Source organism: Stigmatopora nigra, chromosome 3 (assembly GCF_051989575.1).
Source record: "Stigmatopora nigra isolate UIUO_SnigA chromosome 3, RoL_Snig_1.1, whole genome shotgun sequence".
In the NCBI taxonomy this organism is placed as follows: Eukaryota; Metazoa; Chordata; class Actinopteri; order Syngnathiformes; family Syngnathidae; genus Stigmatopora; species Stigmatopora nigra.
In genome coordinates this window covers 12631269-12654832 of record NC_135510.1, presented here as the reverse complement: position 1 = coordinate 12654832, position 23564 = coordinate 12631269, and the positions used below count along the sequence as shown (strand labels likewise).

Below are 23564 nucleotides of genomic sequence, written 5' to 3'. Positions count from 1 at the left end.
AGCAACTTTGCAAGATATGTAAGAATAGGTGAAAGTACGTGATATATTTTGAGTTCATTGCATACAAAAACTGAAAAAGTGGCCAAAAGCACAAAAACAAGTGCATTGAAATGTTTTCAATGTCTTGCTCTTTTAACCCCAATTTGCATTCTCTCATGATTTTGCATTCTCTTATGATCTTGAATCACAGCAATGACCTCGATCATATATATGTATTTGCCCCCATACGAACGTTTGACCTCCACAAGCTCAATCTACAGCCCATGAGTTTCAACCCCCACCCCAAATGTCCGAGGATATTAAGGGCCTTGTGTTGTTGTTTTTAGTGGTCGTTTTTTTCTTCCTCTTTTCGTGTCTGTTGGTGAATTAGATCCTGGCCCAGGATGGTAAAGCAGGTTGAGTAAATGAAATATTGATCCACAGTTCTGTGGCCTTGCCTTCACCTTGTCCTGTACGTTGAGTTACTGACTCTTCCGTTCTGCTTGTAATAGGAATTATTACAGGAGGCCGGGGCAAGTAATTACTCGGCATGACAGAGAGGGCAAAAAGGAGGGGCAGCCTTATATTTCTTATAAAGAAGTTATTTACTGTATTTATTTTGCCAACTCCAACACCAAGAATTCCCCCTTTTCGGCCACTTAAGCAATTTTTATATTAATATAACAATCAAGCTGTGATGCATACTTTGTGGACTGTTGAAATTATTTAAAAAAAAGAGCGTGACATTTTTGTATAATTCTTATTCTGGGTTTTTAAAACACTTGGGGCAATTAATGTATTTGTTTAATTTGAAGGACAGTCTGTAGTAGTCAGATTACTGCAACGTTCTTTTTATGCATCTGTACTCAAATGGAAATTTGTCAGGTTTCCTTTATTATCATGTTTAATTCTTCCAATAATGAAGATAGAGATAACCTCACATTTACCAGATATAGGATCCACAGATAGTGCTGTTTTTTTCTATTTTTCCGAGGTGGGAGTCACTTTTACACCTAAACTGATCAAAACCTAATTTTGGGAAAAAACTTTAAGATTTTTTGTTCATAATAATTGTCCACATTCTCAATGGGAAAAATTACTACGAGCTGCATTGGTATATGATACGGTTACAGTCCCATTTCACTTCACCAAGAAGTGGCTGTTTGTTTGGGTGATCTATTTGTGGCATTTGCGTCCTTGCCTTTGCAGCAGTCCATCTGGTGCTGCCAACATGGGTGACATCCTACTGTATTAGAATCCCTTTCAAGGTCATCACTGATGGGACAAAAAAAAACTAGCTGCAATCCATCCAGCCATGGGCCACCAGCTTAACGGGTTTTCAGGTAGAGTGGAACAATAAGTAACAAAGACATTTTAATTGCTTTAAAAAAATTGGACACTGAGTTGGCTTTTAAATATATCAAATCAATTCAAGCTTCAGGGCTTTACTTTCACAAGTGGCGGAGGTGCGCCTACCATGAAACCCAGGCATGTTAATTTTCATGACAGCAAAAACGTTAATGCATGTGCTGTGGCAATTAATAGCTTGCTTTGAGCTAAGCTATGTGTTCCTGCATGGAAAAGGCGAACTTATATGGTGAATTCCATTCATAAATACTGAATTTTCTGGACCATAATTGACCCTTTTTTCATCATTTGGACTTTACTATTGTGTTGTTAGTTTAATGTATGTTTGTTCTTGGATTTTTGATCAAATGAGAAATTGCTCTCTCAAAATGCGACGTATTGATTGTTTTTTACTCTCCATCAAGTATTCTTTGGCTGCTGCGAGTTATAGCCTGAAAACTACCGTATCAAACCCATTGTGTTATTGTTATACCCTCTATTTACGCTGGAAACACAGGGAGAAATAATCACAATAGTGATTTGTTGTTGTATCCTCAATCCAACTTTACTGATATATCTTATTATCAACATGTTGGAACAAAAACCCCATTGTTGTTGTCACCCTTATGTTAAATTATTCCATTAGAGGTATGATATCTATTCACAAGTGTGTATATATATATAACTAAACACTCAAATTGTTAAACCAATGCGTTTTTCCTATCTGAACATTTTATCATATCCCACTATTATATAAAAAAAAACAAGAAAGGCATTATTGTTGCTGTCAACCTTATGTTAAATTATTCCATTTGATTGGATTGGATAACTTTATTCATCCCGTATTCGGGAAATGTCAATGTATTTAGAGCTATGATATATATATGTATTCACAGGTGTATATATAAAATGAATCACACACTTAGCTGAAAAAAGAACAGCTCCCACAAAATGACAGTGGGTTCTCATCATCATTCCTGTTAATGAGCTTTTAAAAGATTTGTTTCCTCCATGAAAGTCACTACTCTTGTCCCAGTACCAAGATAGATTGTACTTCAAATGCATTAATCATTATGTAGATATCTTAAATCAGTGGTGTTGCGTAAGGCCTCTAAATTTACAGTTTATGAGTAAAGTTTATGAGAAGGCTTTTTGCTGCTGAACATTTCTCTTGCTAAGCTCCACCAACAGAGCCTTTATCCACTCTGCGGACACCTTCAAATCCTGACTGAGCTAATCTTCCACGACCTACTCCAACAAGATCAGACCCAACCCTCATAGATTCTATTATCCACAGCTTTATTACATTACATCTCCATTTACCAACCTTAAGCATCTCCAAGCATGGCTCGGGCCCCGACCTTGTCAAAAAGGAGAAACTGCCAAAGAGGGGAGGGATAAAAGAAATAGCAAGGAACGAAAAGACGTCTGTCACAGAGGCTGACCTGTAAGAAGTGTTCTTGAGATGATGGAGTGACCTGCAGTAGAAGGGAGAAATGGGAGGGGACAAAAGGCAAAATTGAAAATCGATATGCTAGCCAAGCAGGAGGATGAAGATTGAAAGGTTATGTGGGAGGGATATCAGGAACGGGGACAACTGTTTAGGGTTGAATTGGAATTATCAGCAAATCCTACAATTGAGCAGGTTGTCTCCTGAGGCATTTGAGGGTCATGACAATCTGGCTTTGTCAGAGGAATGAACAGTATCATCTTCCGTTATAAAGACATGTCTCCTCTATCAATTTTGTCCTAAACTTTCCATTTATCCATTGATGACCTTAAGAATGAGACACAGGATCAACTTTTCAACATGTAATGATTGTTCTCTTGGCTTAAAGTCATCACCTCACAGCCTTGTCCTTGTGCATTGTGTGCCATTTGCCTTATTTGGTAAAATAAGTCTTTATTTCTCATGGAGGAAATGGCCATGGGCCCTTTATATTATTTTCCTATTCAGAAGGTAAAGAATGCAGTGACCTTTTTATGCAATATTTCAAGTTCCGTACCGCGCATCCTCGTCTGTTGTGGAGGGTGCTGAAGCCTATTCCAGCTGACTTCAGGCGAAAGGCAAACTACAACCTACACTGGTGGCCCGTCAGCCGTCAGGCTTTATGCAATATTATGGAGGAAAATTTTAAAAATAATCAGAAATGCCCAAACTTTATTATAATCCAGATTAACTGAATTTTCTTTTCTTTTACCCCTGCTACTGCCCAGCAGATGAGTAGTGAGTGTGCTGGCCTCACAGTTCTAGGGTCCCGGGTTCAAATCCATGTCGGTCCACCAGTGTGGAGTTTGCATGTTGTCCCGAAGCATGCGTGGGGTTTCTTCGGGTATTCCGGTTTCCTCGCACATTCCAAAAACATGCATGGTAGACAGATTGGACATTCGAAATTGTGGGGATAAGTGGTTTGGAAAATGAATGAATTTGTGTATTATACAATTTTGCTAGATTTGGTAATTACACACAACTGCCGGTAAAATGTGAGGTGAGACAGCCCGAATCTGGCTTCCCTTTGTGGCTGTCAGCCTCATTTAGAGACACTTTGACAGTCACACGAGAACACACGCTTACGTTCTTCTTCAAGCACATACTTAGACAGCCAGTCTGTTGTTTGACTTTGTCAGACTTTGTCTGGCTGATCACAGATGACTGCATAGCTCACAGATGGTAGGGAATGAATGCAAAATTCTCACAGTACTTCTCATATTTTGGTTGAAATGGATTTGCTTCTAGAAAGGTGACAAAGTCTCTTCACCTGCACTCACTGCACGTTACAATACTCTATGAAGATCATTCTCCTTTAAAAAGAACTCATAACTTTGAACAGGAATGAACAAGGAAGACAGCTTTACTGGCAATATTTCTCTTTTACATTGAAAGGCTTTAGAAACTAAGCAAAAAAATGAGTTAGTTCTGAAGAGGAACGTAAGAGGGATGAATGTTGGACAAAAAATACTGTTTTCTCAATTGTTTTGGTAAATACATTCTCTCAAAATAATCTTTTTCAAAGATACTGATTTAAAAAAAACTGTAGTTATTCTCAGCTTTGGAGGATTCATTATTTTAACGTAACCTGACATCTATATTTGGCAGAGAAAACAAAGGCACATGCATTGCCTCCAAATTGGAGAGCAAAAACCAAAATTCCACCCAGGGGACAGATGTGCTAACCAATACTATTATCACATTCTGCTGCCATATTACCATTGCATTGAGTAAAAAAAGTGCTGTGATCAGAATAATGATTAATAATAGCAAATTAAAGGTGGAAAATAATAGTATTTATTTTAATTGTCACAATATGGCCTGGACTATGTTCTCCAACGTGTAAAATTCTCTTGATTTAGATTATTGCCATTTTGCCAGGACAATGACACATAGCAAATGCTTGCAGTCTGTTTTAATCCATAATTGCTTCGTTTGACCCACATTTTATTTATTTTTTCTCGCAACCAATCAGTAACCATTTAGCCAATACACAAGGTTAACCCCCTAAACATTTTTATTTAAAGAAAAACATTGAAAATTTGTAAGCAAAATTGAACTACGAGACTACTGACTTGGGAAAGCATATGCGACAGCTGGTCATTAAAAAATGACTAGTATAATAATATGCGATTGTATGTTTTTTAGGTTCGGTTTTAATTTGTGTTTCACATTTAAAATAATGTAGCACCTCCTCAGGTACTGTAATTGGACATTTCATCAAAGAATGTTGTTTGAGCAATCCATTCTATCATATCTGCCTCATAACCCACTGGCTGCCATCCTTGTTTACTGTATTGGGCTGGCTGATCAGAGGACTTGGAGATGATTATGTGGGGGGAAAGCATCTAGCGCAGATGCCAAAATACTTTATTTGCTCTCGGGTCTCTCAGCCTTTTCATGTGTCTTGGTCCCTCCAAGGAACCAGGCTGAGGGCAAAAGAGACACTGGCTTGTGTTTGTTTTACACTCTGCCTCTCAAAGGGAAATATTCATTAAGTCCACCATGTAAAGAGAGCGAGAAAGAGAGAGAAAGAGAGGGATAGAAATAGAGAGAGAGAAAGAGAGAGGCAGACACGGAAGTGGGTTTGGTGTCTGCAAATATGTGCCTGTGTATTTGATTGAACAGTTCTGTCCCCCACCAAACAAGCTGGTACCATATTAGAGGTGCTGTGGAACACAAGACAACAAGAGGACAGGGTAATAGTGGGTGAATACATCAGTCTGACACTTGCACGCTTACTAGTGCTAGAAAACAAATGAGTTATGATAATTACCTCACCATGGGAAAGGAGAAATGCATCCTGACCAACTAATAAGCGTTTATTCCCTTCAATTTGTAGTTTATTATTGCTATAATGGAATCTCATCAGAAAAATTGGAGGCGACTCAGACAATTCATGCAGATTTCTAATAGAACCCAAATTGACTGAAAATAATGGCGATGAGCTATATTTTTAATCAACTGTGTCTGCCTGAAATGTCACACTTTTTACTTTAACTTCAGAGTTAAGACCTTAACCTTAACAGCACTAATGAAATAATAATTTTTAGCTATGCCACTGAATAACGAAGACACCAAATCCAAGATGTGTCCATGGAGAATAAACTAGTGTCCAGTTTTCATTCATGTTTTACACAGTATCTTCATTTCATCGGAATTATTTTTGTAGAATGTATCTCTTGAGCAAAACAACCACCCCATCTCCTCTCTGGATTTTAAATTAGAGAACAAGAAAGATGGCATGTGGTATGAAAGATTTATGGGTCCCATTTCCAAAAACGAGACGGCTTCTGTAGTTTTAGACTTTTGAAATATAAGGGGTGTCAACTCTGAACAGGGAGGCTTGGTGTATCTTCCCTGATCAAAAGGTTCTCCAGCAAGAGCTTACTTAAAGCGGAAAAACTGCAACCTTTGCTTGTTGTGGGCACAGATGGCACACGGTGAGGCTGGAAGCCCCAAGGCTGAAGCTGGTAAGGAATATCAGAGAAATGTGCGCATGGTGCCGGGGCTGTCTCGAGGAGAGAGCCCCCCTGGCCAATTACAGTCCATCCAAATGAAGGCAATCTCACAACTCCTCCAGGGAATGTTTTGCAAACGTATACCCCGCTCTATCCTCGCTACCGGTGCATATCCATCTTATGTGTGAATGAAGTCGAATAGTCTAGTGCTTGTGGTTGTGTTGGATACAGGGAGGGGGAGGAGGATGGAGAATGAGGAAGACGAGGCAGGCAATCTGTGTGTGTCCTTTGAAGCTTGTCTTATGGCTTTTCTCTGTCAGGTCTCTCTCTAGGGACAGACTCTGGCTCGGGGAGGCTTCTGCACACTGAAAAACACAGTCTGAGTATCCAACCTGAAATGTCTCTGCTGTTAGCCCATGGCCCACACAAAAAAACAGGTATGCAGTGTAAAGACCTTGGCATAGGTAGACTAAGAAAAAAAATCATGTACAGATGATCAGAAATATTTTATCCTACACTCTAGGAACTACAATTGCAGAGTCTTATTATATCAGAGGTCATTTTGGGCTACTTTCGTAAGTAAGGTAACAAAGTGTTCAATACTGCTTACATTTCAACACATTTTAAAGGTCCTGGTCTTGTCCTCAACTCGGTTTCCAAGACAATAAAGAGCACTATGAAGAATAATTGGACATGTAGTATATGTTCGTGATTCAATATCCACCACAGAACCCAGGAATTTCTCAAAGCTCTGCCATTGAAACTCTTTGTCCGAGTATAAACTAGTTGATGTACTTAGAAGACCTCTACGAATAAATTTGGGTCTATCTGGCCAGACCAGCTTCTTCCTTCTTTGGAAAGTCCAAAGACAATGGGAAGTCATACACATTTTAAACAACTGTGTACAGATAAGGAGGAAAGGTTAAGATGATTAACAGGAGATTGATACACTTTATTGATATTGATTAGAATCAGAGGGCCTACTTTCCCATATTGTAATTGCCCATGCCCTGTGATTGGCTGGCCTCCGATTCAGGGTGTCTCTCGCTTGATGCCCGTATTTAGTTGGGATAGGCAACCCCCGTAACCCTTGTGAAGAAACGCGGTTCAGACAATGAATGAATGAATGTAATTGTCCATTTTTTTATTCTTCCTAGCCAAACACATGGCATTTTTGGAGCCTTGTCAGTCCTAAGTAGCGTTATCTCAGGCCGCTCGGTGCCTTATGTACGACTTGTCAGAGATGATTGTTTTCACATGGCAGGCAGATAGGCAGACGTTGCCCTGTGCCGACTGCTTGTCAATTCCCGGAGTCCCGCCATGTGCGTTCACTTTGTGTTATCAGTGGGGAAATTGATTTCTGTGTCCATCTTGTTTGCCCTTCCCTTTGTGCTTCTAAGCTCAATTTAGAAAGGCCTATGATGTATTGACGCGCACACTGCAAATTACCCTGCTAAAAGATGCAAGCGCACAACGCATCACGCTGAAATGGATAGCTTCTGTCCTTCCATTTGTTTGACGGCGCATTCTTGCCGTTCAGGGCACGTCCTCATTGTGAGGCAGCATGTGATGTGATGCACTGATTAAGCTAATGTTTGACAGTCAAACAAAAGTTGCAACACAAAAAGTACGATATCAGCGTTGAGTAATACTGTATGATGAAGCAATGTGCCTTTTGGCAAAGCTTATTTTTCAGTTTTATTCGATTATCAATCGACCATCCTTCTCTTTCTCCACACACAATACTTCCTACACAAACCTAATGCTTTTTCTTTATTAACTCGACGGAATGTTTGTGCACCCGAAACCTAATTAACAATCTTGCGTAATTAAAAAAGAAGCAATCATTCCTTACAAGCATAGAAAAATAATGAGTGTCTCACTTTGGGATCCAATAATGTCCAAATCAAATATTTTGTAGTGATTTGAAGAAAGTGTGCCAGCATGGAGCAGTTCTGCCTCTGTGAGACCTCCAGATACCACGTAATGCCGTACGGTCAAAAGGACAAATTAGTTACTGCAATAAACGTGGCTGTAAAAGCCAGCAGGCCTGTATTGGCTTGACTCCCTCACCCATCAAAAAGAAGAGCACAATATGAGCAGCCAAAGGGCTCCAGCAGACCAGGCACGTATACAGCATACAGAAGAGCTCACTGCTAAATGCCAGTAGGCTGGAGACATTTATCTCCCTGTAATATTTCAGTGCTGTTATTATGCTCATTCGCCCACTGTGAAGTGCAGGGTTGCCAGTTTAGCAGTGTCAGGTGCTTCCGACGCGGTTAAGTGTTGAGTGGTTGATGCTAATTGCCAAACATTTGACCCCTTGCTCCCCTAAAGCTGGGAAGACATTTCAAAGACTCTAAAGCAGAGATTTTAATGGCTGATTTTGAATAGACTCTGATCTCTGTCAGTCGGAGTCCTTATGAACACGTCTAACGTTCCGTATCAAGAAAATGTCACCACGGTGTACAGCACTGGTCAACGTGAGCATAACTTCAGTTTGTTTAATTTTTTAGGGGGGCGTAACACTGCCACCTGATTTTTTGTAGGTTTTGTGAATGGAGAATTATTGAGTCGTTACTGTTGATGCTCATCTAAGTGTCATGTACGCTGAATTGTAATTTATTGTACAAAATAAGTTAACACATACAGTGCCAACCATTCATTCAGGATAGTTACACATTCATATTACCAAAGTATTGGTCAAATAATTCAGATTAAGAGAGTTGCAACCCTGAATAAATTTGACCAGAGCTGATTATAAAGGTGAGAGATCAGACATATTGATAGCAGTCTCCTCAATCCATACAAAAACAAGTCAATAATCCTCAGATACAATACATTTATTGATGAGCTGTTTGTCTTATGTCTTGGCATTGTTTATTATCCCTAAAATACTGCGATCACTCACTTTAAGAGTCCTCGCATAGTAGCAGTATCTGCCAAAGCGATGCTTGCGGCTTGTTCACAAAGCACACGTTGACAGTGATGAAACGACAGGATCATATTTTGGGAGTAATTTGGTTTCAATATGAAGCACTTCCAATGGTTCATCAAAATATTGCCTTTTTGTTGAAAGATGGTTCACTAAAAGATCGGGGAGAAAGAAATGTGCTGCCGGGTGCATGTTTATGTCCAGAGATGCTTCACTGTGGTAGTATGAGTTCCTGAAAAAAAACAGGCCAGTCCTTATTTGTCCCCCCCTTGGTCAGTCTTTGTAGAATAGTAAGCGATTAATTTGGGGCTTATGATATTGTCACCAGAGATACCATTAGGTTTGGTGTGTTGTGTTAATTATCTTGAGTACACCTTCTAACCACAGCAAAAAATGTACTGCCACGCAGCAATAGGTCCTTCAATGTCATCTGACTCCGGCAGAGCAAGAGAAAATGGAAAAACGCTTAACAGATGAGTTTGAGTGAACATTTTTCTGTATGCCAGCAATTTGAGTTTTGTAACACATCATTCCAAAGACATGATAGGCTGGTGGGACACTCTAAATTGCCCCTATGTAAGAGTGTGACTGTGAATGGTTGTCTGTCTCCTCGTGCCCTGCGATAGGCTGCTCACCAATTCAGGGTGTCCCCCGCCTCGTGCCCAAAGTCACCTGGAATGGGCTCCAGCACCCCCTGGAACCCTATAAAGCAGTTCAGAAAAGGAATGAATGAATGAATAATTATAAAATAATTATTGTTGGAAAAATGTGATCATATAAGCATTTGTTAAAGTAAAAGATAAGAGTTATACATACAATTATTTTAAGAAGAAATTTGCGAAGAATGAAAGGGGGTTATTTGTTTTTTTGTGAGCTGGTAAGTTAGTAAGAAGCTTGTCATATTATGCACAGATGCTCTCTACTTCTCAGTTTTTCTTTCTTATTTTTTGCTGACGGTGATGTATCTACAGATGCCAGGGCAATCTAACTTTACTTGACAATCATGCAGCGTTGTTATGAATAAAATAATATAGGTGTCACTTCACAATGTTGTTACCTGATAAGGACATCAAGGGTAGCATTTTTGTTGTTGTTGCGGTCAGTAGGTAGCTTGCGAGGATCCATTGCCAACTGTAGTTTGCAGTCCTCCATTTTTCTCTGGTGCAAGTGCATCACTTACTGGCTTTATTAAACGTGTCAACAACTGTCTTTCAAAACACTCCCACTCTCAGTGCCAACTGTGCCTCCACATATGACATACCAACGAGACGTAATAATAGTTACGTTTGTGGTGGTGATATTAAGGTAAAGTTCTATCAGAATTGAGAACTGTCCTTTGTGACATGAGTAGCAGTATACATACTGTAGTTTGCAGCCTGTGAATGCATGTAAATACCTTCATGAATGCAAATGGCACATTTACAATACAAAGCAGGATGACGAAGAAGGTGAAGGAGCCTGTACGTTATGCACTTGCTACATAACAGATGGCTACATGGCGCTGTAAATCTCCCAACACAAGGCCAACAACTCTGCTATGATGTGACCCAGCCAGTCAGGAAAACAGAGTGAGAGGGATGATATGAGACTGAAGTCAAGGATAAGCATTTTCTAGGCTGACTTCAGGTCAAACTGTGATTGGTGCATGCTGGTTCGACAGAAATATTTCTTGCAGCACCGTTACCATGATCAATGCCTTCCTATCAGTGTGAGGCAGAGACCCCCAATGGGCTCAATGCCATTCTTCACGGCTTCTGCTTCCAGTGTCAAATGGCAGCACGGGTCACTAGCTTTTACGCTAGGATAGGAAGACCACAGTTTCACCCCAATAAACAAAACAACATTTTAAAATACAACCATCTAAGCTTGTATCACGAAACATATTAAATGTCTTGATTCTCGCTGTTGATTACATGGTTTAAAGTTGGACGTGTTTACCACAAACAGGACATAAATGGAATTACACAGTATTTTTCCTTTTTTATTTCAGTGTCCAGGGGTAACTAAAATATTTGTGCATTTGGTTTTGATTTGATTTTTTTCCTTGATTTCAAGGTGGTGGCCCGGTGGATGAGTCGTTAGCGCATTGGCCTCACACCTCTGGGATCCTGGCATCAAAAGGTCAGTCCATTTGTATGGAGTTTGCATGTTCTCCCAAGACCTGCAAGGGTTTTCAACATTAAGAAAAACAAAGAGCCCTGCAAATTTAACTTCATTGACTTGCTCTCAAGGTGAATTTTGTATTATTGGTTGGAGAGCAACATTGAGTGGCAAAGGACGTGCAGGAAGATTGCAGAGTGCATTACAATTCATGCCAAAACTTGTTTGTCAACAGTCCACAGTGACTGTATTGAATATCAATATGATGTAGACCACCACAACAAAATGGATAAACAGGTTAAAAGAACTAACAGTAAAGAAGTAAATTTTTGAAAAGCACCAAAAATATATAATAACTAAGAATAAATGCTTGTAATAAGGTCTTTTAAGGGTTTAGAGAGCAAGGCTGGAGTTGCTGGCAAATAAGTTGTTCACCTCAAATTTTGGGGTGAAACGTGATCATGGTTATGGCAGATCATGTTGAACTCCCAAAATCACTGGAGGCAAGGCCTGCAGCGACCACTTCCAGTCCTTGGCCCACTGTGTGTCACTTTATATTTGTGATGGGCCTGGCAACAAAGGTGGCATAGTCACCTCACTTCAGCAAAGGCAGCATGGGATTAGTTCCCACTCAGTGGAAGTGGTCAGAATGTAAAAATAGATGTCTATCTGCCCTATGACTGACTTAAGACCAATTTGGGTGTAGCCTGTCTTTTGTCCAGACTCAGCTGAGAAAGGCTTCAGCACCCAACGACCGTGACATGGTTAAGTGGTGTTGAAAATGAATAGATGAGTACGATAAAACCCCCGTATAGAAAAACTTGCTCCAAATTACATTGTTGGAAAAAAAGACGGATAACCAAATATTTATATTTTCCCCCCACACAAGGATAAGCAGATACCCCAGAGTCGCTCCGAAGGGTTTGTATGCAAGCAATTAAAAAGGCAATTTTCCATAATATGTCCCTGTCAAATATAAACATTAGGAAGTGTTGTTTTTGTGGCCTATTGACGAAAATCAATAGCCAAGGCATGCCTTGCTTACTACAGAATTAGATGGGGCTTTGGATTCATGTTAAAAATGTTTACTCAAATCTACGTAACATCACATGACCTGCTCCCTCAAATAGCCTTCATGGCATTCTTTCATTATAAATACTGTCACACGGGGATCCCAACTGATAAGTGCAGACACAATGACGTTAATGGGTTAGTGAGTCCTGTTTTAATTTCCCATGTGAAGGCGGGGAGAGCCCATTCTCGTGACCCTGGCATGTGTTGGACAGCCCTTCTCGAGCTCAACGGAGAAAAACGGCCTTATTAGCCCAGTTCATTAAAATCATTAATAGTCATGGAATGAAAGGCACCAGAGTCCATAAGGCTTTGCTTCATCCATATTAATTAGACGCACCCACAAAAATCAAGTGAGGGAAACCATGCTGCTGCAGCTTAGGGGGCAAGCGCGTACACATGCACACATACATATAAGCATTCGCATTGCACATCCACCTGCCTGCTGTGGAGTGACCTCGTCACATCCTTCTCTCGATTGCCACAACTACTAGCCTCCTGTTGCCACTTCTGATTAAAATTCCTTTTAATTAAAAGTGATCACATTAAGAAACTGATGTGCTTAATTAACCAGACTCTGGTGGAAGAATGTGACAGCAGCAATGTAACACACCTAACATGGCAAGAATAGCCATTGTAGTAGAACCACCTAAAACCGAAATAGTCTTTCACCAACCTTTGTTATCTTTAGTACAGAATAATTCATTTTACTTTCAGAGGGGAAATAACCATATTCTGTTAAAACATTATATATATATATATATATATATATATATATATATATATATATATATATATATATATATATATATATATATATATATATATATATATATATATATATATATATATATATATATATATATATATATATATATATATATATATATATATATATATATATATATATATATATATATATATATATATATATATATATATATATATATATATATATATATATATATATATATATATATATATATATATATATATATATATATATATATATATATATATATATATATATATATATATATATATATGAGACTGCATGTTTTCTAATATTTCCCTACTTTCATTTTATGCATTAAACTTATTCAGTAAAAATACAACTGACTACATACATTTGACTGCCCCTTATCTGTAAACTCTTTAGTTAAATTTGTTTTTCCACCCTGTTGACAGGCTGTTATAATTGAATTGTAGAATTGACCACAGTAGTGGAGTATATAGTATTACACGAAACAGCAATTGTTGTCGGCCATGACCATCAGGTGGTGCTGTCTTATTGTGTAGTCTTAAATATTGTCATATGTGGAATTATTTGAGTTGACATTAAGAAAATAGATGTGATGGTAGAAGACAGAATTCAGCATTCATCCCCTCTGTTGATGTGTCATGTGAGCAATGACTATATATTTTCTTACATAACGGTAAATTATTGTACATCAACATTTACCATTGATTTATCTGAAATTAAGACTTGTAAATACCTTACTTAGCTTGGCAAGCAGGCATTTGCAAGTTGAATTTCAACCCAGTTCTTGTCCAATTTGTCATACTTGGGTTATCAAATGTACTTTGCATTTTAGCATGTTAAGCTATACAAATAAACATCTTTTACCATTTTGGCCTTGAAAATTGTCGTGAAACCTTCAATGAATCAAGAGGTTCAATGCCCTTTCACAGAATATACATGCCCTTCTAGTTCCCTGAACACTACTCTTCACCTTTCCCCTCCCCCTTGGCATCAATTCTTATTCGTTTTCCCCTCCATGCTCTTGTTCTCTCATCCTCTGACCGCCTAGTGCTCTCGCTAGCACTTACAAGTTATGGTTTCTGGCTGCTGAGCTGACAGCAACAGCACAGGACACAATAAGGCTGTAACCTCTCTGGCCGGAGAGGATGAGATGAATACATTTATGTGAGATGGGAGGTTGTGAGAGGGTCATGCGGTACTATCCCAGGTGCTTGGACGTGCAAGTAAATCACCTGTATCTCTAACAAGGGATAAGATGGGAAGAAGAAAAGAGGTTCATTTTTTTTAAACTTCATTCCATCTTTTCTTCAGATTTGAAACTGACAGATACTTTGGTGGATACTTGTGGGCAGGTGCGCTTATATCCAGGTGGTTTGTGCTGTTTTGTTTATTTTGCATGCCATTCTGGGCATGCCATGTACTTCATTGGGGCAGGCATAGTTTCCATGGGGATTTTGTAAAAAAACGACTTGTATGTATGACTAATATGTGTTAATATGTTTTAGTTCAAGGGTATCAGACTCGGGTTAGTTCGCGGGCCACTTTAACGTCAACTTGATTTCACGTGGGCCAGACCATTTTAGATATAATATTTACATTATTTTTTTTATATAATTATTAAAAGATAATGATTAAAAGAACTGGATTAAAAGCCCAGGATATTCCGTTTTTATAGATCTAAAACAATGTTTATTTTAGCTTTTTTTAATATAATTTTCGATTATACAAAATGATTTTTGGACTAAAAACCCAGAAAAAAATTATTAAAAAAATTACAATAATTGATTTAAAAGGGGGAAAATCAGGAAATGTGATATAGATTTATACTCTTCATTTTAATTTGGTCCTAATACAGAAAGTCGGCACTCATGAGTTACATTTCCGGGCCACACAAAATGACGCGGAAGCCCAACCACTAAGGACCTCTTATTGCCATCTATAGTAGCTCATTAGCAGTGTTTTCTGACGGCTGCTTTGTCATCGTCTGTCGTTATAAATCGTTGGCATTTACACGAGCTGGTGTTTCGATCTGTTTTGAAACTGCGGAAGTTAGTGTGCACAAAATACATACTCTGTTCATGATAAATGGCTGTGTAAAAAAGATTGAATTCGGTCCTTCATGTCTTGATTTGGGGCTGTTTGTGTTTCACTTTGCACTTGTGTGTGCACCAAGGCCATCATTTATCCACCAGGCTAGAGGTATTTAAAAAAAAAAAAAACTGCTGCCAGGCATTGACGGGTCCTCTCGCTGTACCTGTGTGGATTGGGTTCAAAGGTCACAAGTCGCAGGCAATCAGTAGTAAATGGAGCCTGTGTAAGTCGAAAAAAAGAGCTTTAGAACAAAGCCAAGGTTGTGGTTTAGTGAGTGAGTGCAAGCAGGTGTGCCATCTCTAGACAGCCCCTATTTTACTCAGCAGAACAGGATTTATCTATGTATATTTCCAAACGTCCAACCTTACTAATGTACTGTATTTCTCCAAGAGATGTAACATGTAAAAAAATCACTTTTGATTTGAAAAGAAATACTTAAACATTATTGCAGGTTGAACACATAACCCATCCTGATTCACCCCATGTGGTAAGTGTTCAATATCTCTCGATCTACTGTGCAATCCGACATAATTTCAGTGTCCTAACGTCTCCAAGCTTGAATGATGACAATCATTAAGACGTTATAAAACAAGCTAAAAAGTTTAAGAGGAAGCAACCTATTGGAGAAGTATTAAATGCACTTACCTTTAACTCTCTCACTTTGTCATGAAACATGGTCCAATTCATCAGTGCGACCATAGCACATCTGCATAATGCGCTGTCTTCACTATGTTAATTGAAGCTATCGCAGAGCCATTTATGAGGACTGTTTAGACATGTCCTGTCCCCCTTCGTAGTACATCGTGTACATGAGTGTGTTCCACCGTGCCAGCATGTCAATGACTATGGAAGATTATGGAGGCAAATGAGGCTCTCCAAAGCCCTCCAAGCCCTTCCATACTGTACAGTGATAGCGATACCGCAGGGCATCACAAGAGGAGCAATAGAACTGCATTAGCACCAAATTCATATTGCTATCCTCTAGCGAGAGGTGTAAGTTACTGGGAAATGGATAGTGCACACAAGAGGCAAGGTGGTGGGAATAAGGATAAGCTTCTATGCAATTTCCATTGACACGTGATCTCTTTAATTTTCCAGCTGGGTGAAAAATGGAAGACGACTTGATTAAATTCTGCCTCGGCTAGATTTTGATGAAAAGCGGCACACGGCTGCACTCTTTGAATGCCTTTGTACTAAGTTTGAATGTGTAAAAGGGGGAAAACTGTCCTTAGAGCCCGCAACAAAAAAAAAAAAAAACATTGTAGTTCATCAATCATTCAGTGCTCTATCATGCAGGGCAGTGTCAGCGGAAGCTATCTTTCATCATCAGCAACCCAACATGAGACACTGGCTACCAGTGAAGGCAATAATTATATGATCTCATGCTGAATTTCAAGGTTTGCTCACAAAATGACAAAAAGGGGGGGGGGGTATATTTAATTTTAGTTGGTTATATTTCTGGCACTCTGGCATTATTTTACGCTAATAGAATATTTTTAAATATACATACACCTCTTAAAACAAAGTATATTCTTGGAGATGTTGTTATGTGTGGAAAAATGCACACCTCCAAAAAACAGGTTTTTACTGTTGTTATATTGATTGATTTGATAAGGCACAGCAGATATTAATGCAGATATTTGTATTCATATTAATGAACATAAATATGTAAATATGTAAGGTTGTAACCATACATGTTTTTTGGTGTGCAGAATCAATCAATTACAACATTATTTGTAGGAATATGTTTTTTTTAAATGATACAAAGGAACTATAACACATTTGGATTATAAATCATTTTGTCAAAGTCTGAATAATAAGATGAAAAGTGCCTGTTTTGTGGCATCATCATTGATTACGGTGTGGAATGAGGAACAAACAGTCTGTACCTGAACCAAGTCTGTATATAAACATTGGAATATCGGAATGAATATGATGTCCAATCACTTCATTTTCCTTATCTTTCTAAATGAGTTTTCTTAAAGCACTTTAAACGCATGTAGTAATCTCAGTAAATCTTTTTTTACTGCTGTATAGCTAAAAGGTTGTTTTATTGAAGTGATTTTGTGTGTGTGTGTTACACCTACTACTCATGCAAAGCATGTTAAGTTAAAAGTTTAAGAAATTCACATAAAGCGGTTCAGAAAATGAAAGATTTCTTGCCTTGATCAAAACTGAATGACACACACACACAAAAAATTTGCATCCAGTGCCTGGGGCCTGGAACTCTAAGCAAGACGTGAATGATGATGATCATGAAAAGGTAACTCTCTTACCTTTTCATGGTGACCTCTATCATATCAAAACATGAAGCTGGCAACCGCCTTTGCCATCATAGACTGAAATCTTGCAAGGGCAAAAAAAATTACTGGAAAACTGTTGTAAAAAGGTGGTAATATGAAATAATATTATATATGTATGAGAGAGCGAGATATTTAACAAATATTATTTCATATTACCACCTTTTTTCAACAGTTCCAGTTGTTTTGGCCATTGCAAGATTTCAGTCTATGATGGCACAGCAAACTTGTATCAGCAATATTTTTTGAGAGTTTATTGAGCAAAATAACAATAATAAAATAACAGCAGTACATACTGTAGTTAATGGGCTGGTAGGAATAGCAATACCAATGCTTTTGCTGCCATCTATCTATAAATGAGGGTTGTTACCATTGAAGGCTTTAGATCATTAGAAGGAGAAGCTGCATTTGTGGTTGGGATGTGTCAGTTTTAACACTTTAACCTCTCAGCTTTAGTCAAGTTCCATTCTTTAAATAGGCAACTAGAATATTCAGCTAGTTCACCCTACAAAGGATTACTTTACTAAAATACTTTTGTTACTAATAAAAATATTACTACGTCAATAGAATGGAATGAGTAAAATAAAGATATTCTATCTTATTTAGCTTGACTACTACTTATTTATTATGTTGATTACTCATTTATTTATTATTATTTAATTACTTATTTATTGAACATTTATTCATTATTATTTATTGATTACAGATTTATTACTATTATTCAGTGATTAATTTTCCGTATGTTTATTTTTTTTTTTGTTATTTGTGTTCTTCCCTATTTATTTATGTTGTTAAGTAATTCATTGATTCGTTATTTAATTATTTTTTTGTTATTATTTGTTGATTATCTATTTCTCTGTTAGTTTGTTGTTGTCATTTGTGCAATCCCTTGCATATTTATGTTGTTTTACTTAATTATTCGTTGATTCATTTTTAATTATCATTTGTTGATTATTTATTTGTCTGTTAGTTTGTTGTTGTTATTTGTGCACTTCATGGTAAAAAGCTGTAAATCTTATGATATACATGTATAATGACAACAAACGCATTCAATTCAATTGTATGATGCTCTGGTGTAAATATCGCTCATTTTAGCATCTCTATATAAGATTCTGATCAGGGTTGATTTCGCTTTAAGAAGTATTTTTAGGTCGGACACGTCAATACAATTGTGTCAATGAGGGGTCGGCTGGGATGGGGGGCTGTTCGACTTGCATACAGCAGACAGCAAAGACGCACAGATGCGTTCTTCCAACTTGTAAAAGCATTTTTGGACGGGGATAAACAAATAAGCGCCGCTGTTGCCGTGTGGCCAAAAAAAAAAAAAAAAAAATCGGAGACAGGTAAGAGAAAGATCATCTTTGTATCACCATCATTAATCTTTCACGGGGTAATTTCGCCCACCGGCATAGTGACAATCGCGGAATGTTCATAGTTGAGATGTTTGCTGCATTGCTATGGTTAAAAGCAACATCTGCCGCGCAGCTTCGTCATCCGTGGACCTTCACCAAGGACACGCTGCATGTTGCGTGGACTGGGGACAGCCACTCTTTTAGATATGACAACAATAACATTTACTACCTACAGGAAAGATTTTGGCTTATCAAGGATTTTTTTTTTATTATTATTATCATCATCAGACTCAGTACCAAGGCAGAACAATATCCATCTACTACTGGGTTTGTTGTGTTTTGGTGTTGTTGATGTATGTTTAATTTATTAGCAGTGATAATAGTGAAATTATGGGCTCCCAAAATAGAATTAAGGAAACAATTGTTCTTTGAACAATGACAAATCTACAGTATTTCAATGTTTAAAACAATGATTCATCTTTTTTTTAAACATTGGCTTCCTTCTCAAGTGTCAAAATACCTAAAGGAGTAGGAATTCTATTTTTGGGATACATAGACCATTTAGTGCAATTACTGTATTTCTAAAAAAATAACAATGGAACAGCCACATTTTCTATATAGGCTACTTAATGTGTGTTTTTTTATTAAAATTTCTTTAAAGACTGAAATAAATATCTGTCATTAAAAACCAAAATTAAGCAACAAGCATGCACCTACTATACATTTCATATTAGTTTCAAATATAAAGCTACTATTTCTAAATTGTTATCACTTTTTATTATCATAATCAAAACACTAAACACACACATTTAGAATTAAAGTTCAATTTTAATATGAAATTTTAACTCATACACACTGAATATGTCTTTCTTGAGTTCTGGATTGTGTTTCCGTTCTAAAGTCTGTTAAAAATCTGTTTTTATTTTCAATGACCACTATCTTTAAAATTGCCACTCTAAGATTTTTTTAACTACTAATCAACACATAGCTGAAAATTTAATTGTATTTGTAGATACAAAAAAAAATGATTCTTCAACTGAACTATCTTTTTTTATTTTTACAGGAGCTGAAAATGGCTGTGCCAGTCCTAATTTCAACATTAGTGATTGCCCCCCTCTTCAGTGCCTCACTGGCATGCCCATCAGTTTGCACTTGCTCTGTGAAATATAGACATAATTTTGCAGATTGCTCCTACAGAGACTTGGATGAAATCCCAATGACTTTTCCTCCTGATATTAATATTGTAAGTATGTCAGCAAACAAGATCAGTTTGACTCGACGAGGTATTTTTAAAAATACCACCCAGATGATGTCACTATGGATGGCCTATAATGAAATTGCTTTTATTGCTCCTGGAAGCCTTTCGGCCATGGTTCTACTGCGTAATTTGGACATCAGCCATAATAAAATATCTGACTTTCCATGGGGAGATCTGCAGAGTCTACCAGAACTGCAGATGCTAAAATTGAACCACAACAAGTTGGTCAGTCTGCCCAGAGATGCCTTTGTTAGTCTAAAAAATCTGCGTTCTCTTCGTCTTAACAATAACAAGTTTTCAACTGTTGCTGAGGGGACATTTGATGGTTTGACTTCTCTGTCACGATTACAAATCTTCAACAATCCTTTTGACTGCACTTGTTACATCGACTGGTTCAGAGATTGGCTCTCAACTACTAATGTCTCCATCCCGGAAGAGAAGTTTATTAATTGCGCTACTCCGAAGACACTTCAAGGGGAACTGATAGTTAACTTACCCGAGTCAAAATGCACAAACCCAAATGTGTCAATATGGACTGTGCCAAATATTGACTTTACAACTTTGTACGTGGGTGACACTTTGATTATAAATTGTCAATTTGAAGGAAACCCAAAGCCATTGGTCACATGGACTATTCGCAGTCTAGCACAAGAACTAAACCAGTCTTTTACAGAGGATGACTTGGCCGAGTTAAACGACACATCCTTATTGTCAAAATACTCGGTCCAAATCTTTAATAACGGAACCCTTCTCATATCACACCTGATCACAAACGTCAGTGGCGACTACAGCTGCTCTGCCTCAAACGAATTTGGAACTGCAGAGGACTGGATTTCTTTCAAAGTGTGGCCTTTAACCGAAAAAATCTTTGCAATGGATGTGATCACAACATCTCCATACAATGTGACGCGACAAAGACTCAAATCACTCTCAATAACTAAAACTTCTGATTTTGAATCTGTATCCAACCCTTACTTGCTCAATACAGAGATCAACCCTCAATCTTTCGAAGATTCTTCGAAATGTGGAATCAGAACAAAAAAATCACACATCTCCAATGTGGTCTTAAATGAGAGCTCGGCTGATACAAATCATTACATGTTTGACTTTGGCGTCGTTTCCCTGTGGGTATCCGAAACAGAGGCAACCATACGGCTCAACCCTCTTCTTATGCCCAAATACAGGCGGGTAAACCGGACCACCTCTATCCTTGCATCATTGGAAAGCCCTCACAATGGCACTGAAAACAACTATGAGGAAATTACGACACAAGGACTGTACTTGTGTGTTACCACTGCTCACAATCCCTCACCTGTACTCTGGTCTCAGGTTAAAGAGGGTCTCAGTACCTACGTACTTAGGGGTTTGCGACCTGGTACCAATTATTCCCTGTGTTTGACTCACAAGGAGGAAGACTGTGAGGTGCAAGTGTTCTTCACAACCAAAAGGAAGATGCCTAATCTCATCATCATCATCTCAGTCAGTATTTGCCTTCTGACTGTGTCCACTGTGCCTCTTCTAGGAGCCATGTGCTTCCACTTGGTGTACAAATACCATAGCAAAACATACAAGCTGATCTTAAAAGCCAGAAACCAATACCAAATGGATTTAGACAGAGACCGGGCCACCAACATCAACATCACAATACTGACAGACTCCCAAAGGAATATAAGTATCAGTCAACTGAATGAAAATGTTGCTACTAAGAGTCTGGATGGAGAGAAAGAGGACGATACGGAAGAAAGTGTTGCGACCGAAACTGTCACATTGTCTCATTCTAGAGACAATCTGGATGATTGCGAAATTGAATCAGACTACAGCGATAGGCTTTCTTTAGGGGCCGAAGCTGTGAGTATCAATAACTAACGATACCAGTTAACAGTCGCGTATGCTATTTTACAAAGTGCACTTTGGAAAATACAATACGATGCTTCATGTTGTGCCATTAATGTCAAATGTGTTGCACCGTGTTGTATTATGTGAATTTTCTCAAGTCTTGAAGAGAAATAATGTGTATTTAAGAAATATTTCTTATAATCATACGCAGTATTCTCTTCAATGAGGGTCCAAGATAATCGTTAATTTACCACGCAACTAATGAATTAGACGATTGCGCGATGTTTAATGAATGTACCCAATTGTACTGCAGGTAGTGTGGGCTGAACACCAGATTTAAAGCTACTGCAGCTGTTGTTGCTTAGTGCCAAAGTCATTAAGACTGTCCTTTAATAATGCTTAGTGATACACAGCAAAGTGATCTATATTGTGTTATCATAAATGGTGAGAATTGCAAACTTGTGCCAAGAACCTCTAAAAAAGTACAGTATAAAATAACTACGTGCTTCAAGTAATCTTATTGTGGTGCCTGTGGCACCCCAGCGGTGTATTCTATATGTGGCTTTAAATATATGCAGAGTTGTCTTCATTTTAGACAGCATTGTGTTTGACCAAAAATCGAGAGTAAAGCTCAAAATCATTCTATAAGCTATTCAATGATACAACACTTTTTGGTGGGACCAAACTAAAAATGATTCTTACGTAAAACTAAGAGTGACAGAGGAATTATGGAATGTAGTGTAACCGCTCTCTTCCCAATCAACATGTCCTAGAAATTGTTTAACTTCATGCAATAGAGATGTGAAGCCGTAATAAGAAACATTGTTAATAGTTGGGTTACGGAAAAACAATCCAAATCAACCCTTTTTTGTTGTGTCAACTTAACACTTTGAGATTGTTTCGGACACAACCGCAATACAGTAATTTGATGACTGTAACATAACAGAACTGTGTTGTTACTAGATGACACAAAATCTAACTGTATTGTAATATGTCGGCCATCATGTGCTATTAAAAATACAAATTTGGTTTGTGGGTGTGAAATTCTATCCAAGCAAAATTTATACAATCCATTGCATTCTGTTGTTGTTAACCAATACCTGGTGATTGGCAAATAAACGTGTATATTCGTGTAAATTCCAATGCGGCTGATGTATGAACAAATAATTTTCTTGGAGATTGAGTGGATGCTATTGAAAGTCCGGGGGGCCATGTCGTCCAAAAATTACATTAGTGGTCAATGTCTTTTGGATCCAGTGTATTTTTCACATCATATGCAACTGTGTTAGTACTTTTATTCCATGGTATATTATTGACCTTTAAAGTTGTATTTACTGCCTTCTTTATTATCCATTCCCACAATCTTTACAACTATATAAGCTGCATCTCCATTAAAAAACAAATAAGAAAAAGCGGATTCTTGCTTAGATTATTCAAGGCCTTTCAAACTCCCTCTGTCATCAAAGGGTGAACAAGGGCTTATTCCATTTCAAGGCATTGTATCTTTTGTGCAAATAATGTAAAACTCAAAATCTTTACTGCACTTTCATTCTGTTTGTTTCAACATAACGTGTTTTGTGGA

At 37.9% G+C, this 23564-nt stretch overlaps 1 protein-coding gene across 4 annotated transcripts in view; it reads left to right on the top strand.

The window, feature by feature from the left end:
* LOC144193881 (immunoglobulin superfamily containing leucine-rich repeat protein 2-like) overlaps positions 1 to 23011 on the top strand; it is a 44514-nt gene extending 21503 nt beyond the window's left edge. For 3 of the 4 annotated variants that reach the window (XM_077712512.1, XM_077712509.1, XM_077712510.1), the window contains exons 4-5: positions 11267 to 11332; positions 19952 to 23011. In XM_077712512.1, the coding sequence (XP_077568638.1) occupies positions 19961 to 22012 (2052 nt within the window). In that variant the 5' untranslated portion in view covers positions 11267 to 11332; positions 19952 to 19960 and the 3' untranslated portion in view covers positions 22013 to 23011. Of the gene's footprint in view, positions 1 to 6596; positions 6714 to 11266; positions 11333 to 19951 lie in introns of all 4 variants that reach the window. The other variant, XM_077712511.1, reaches the window with a different exon arrangement.
* Positions 23012 to 23564: the final 553 nt, after the last annotated feature.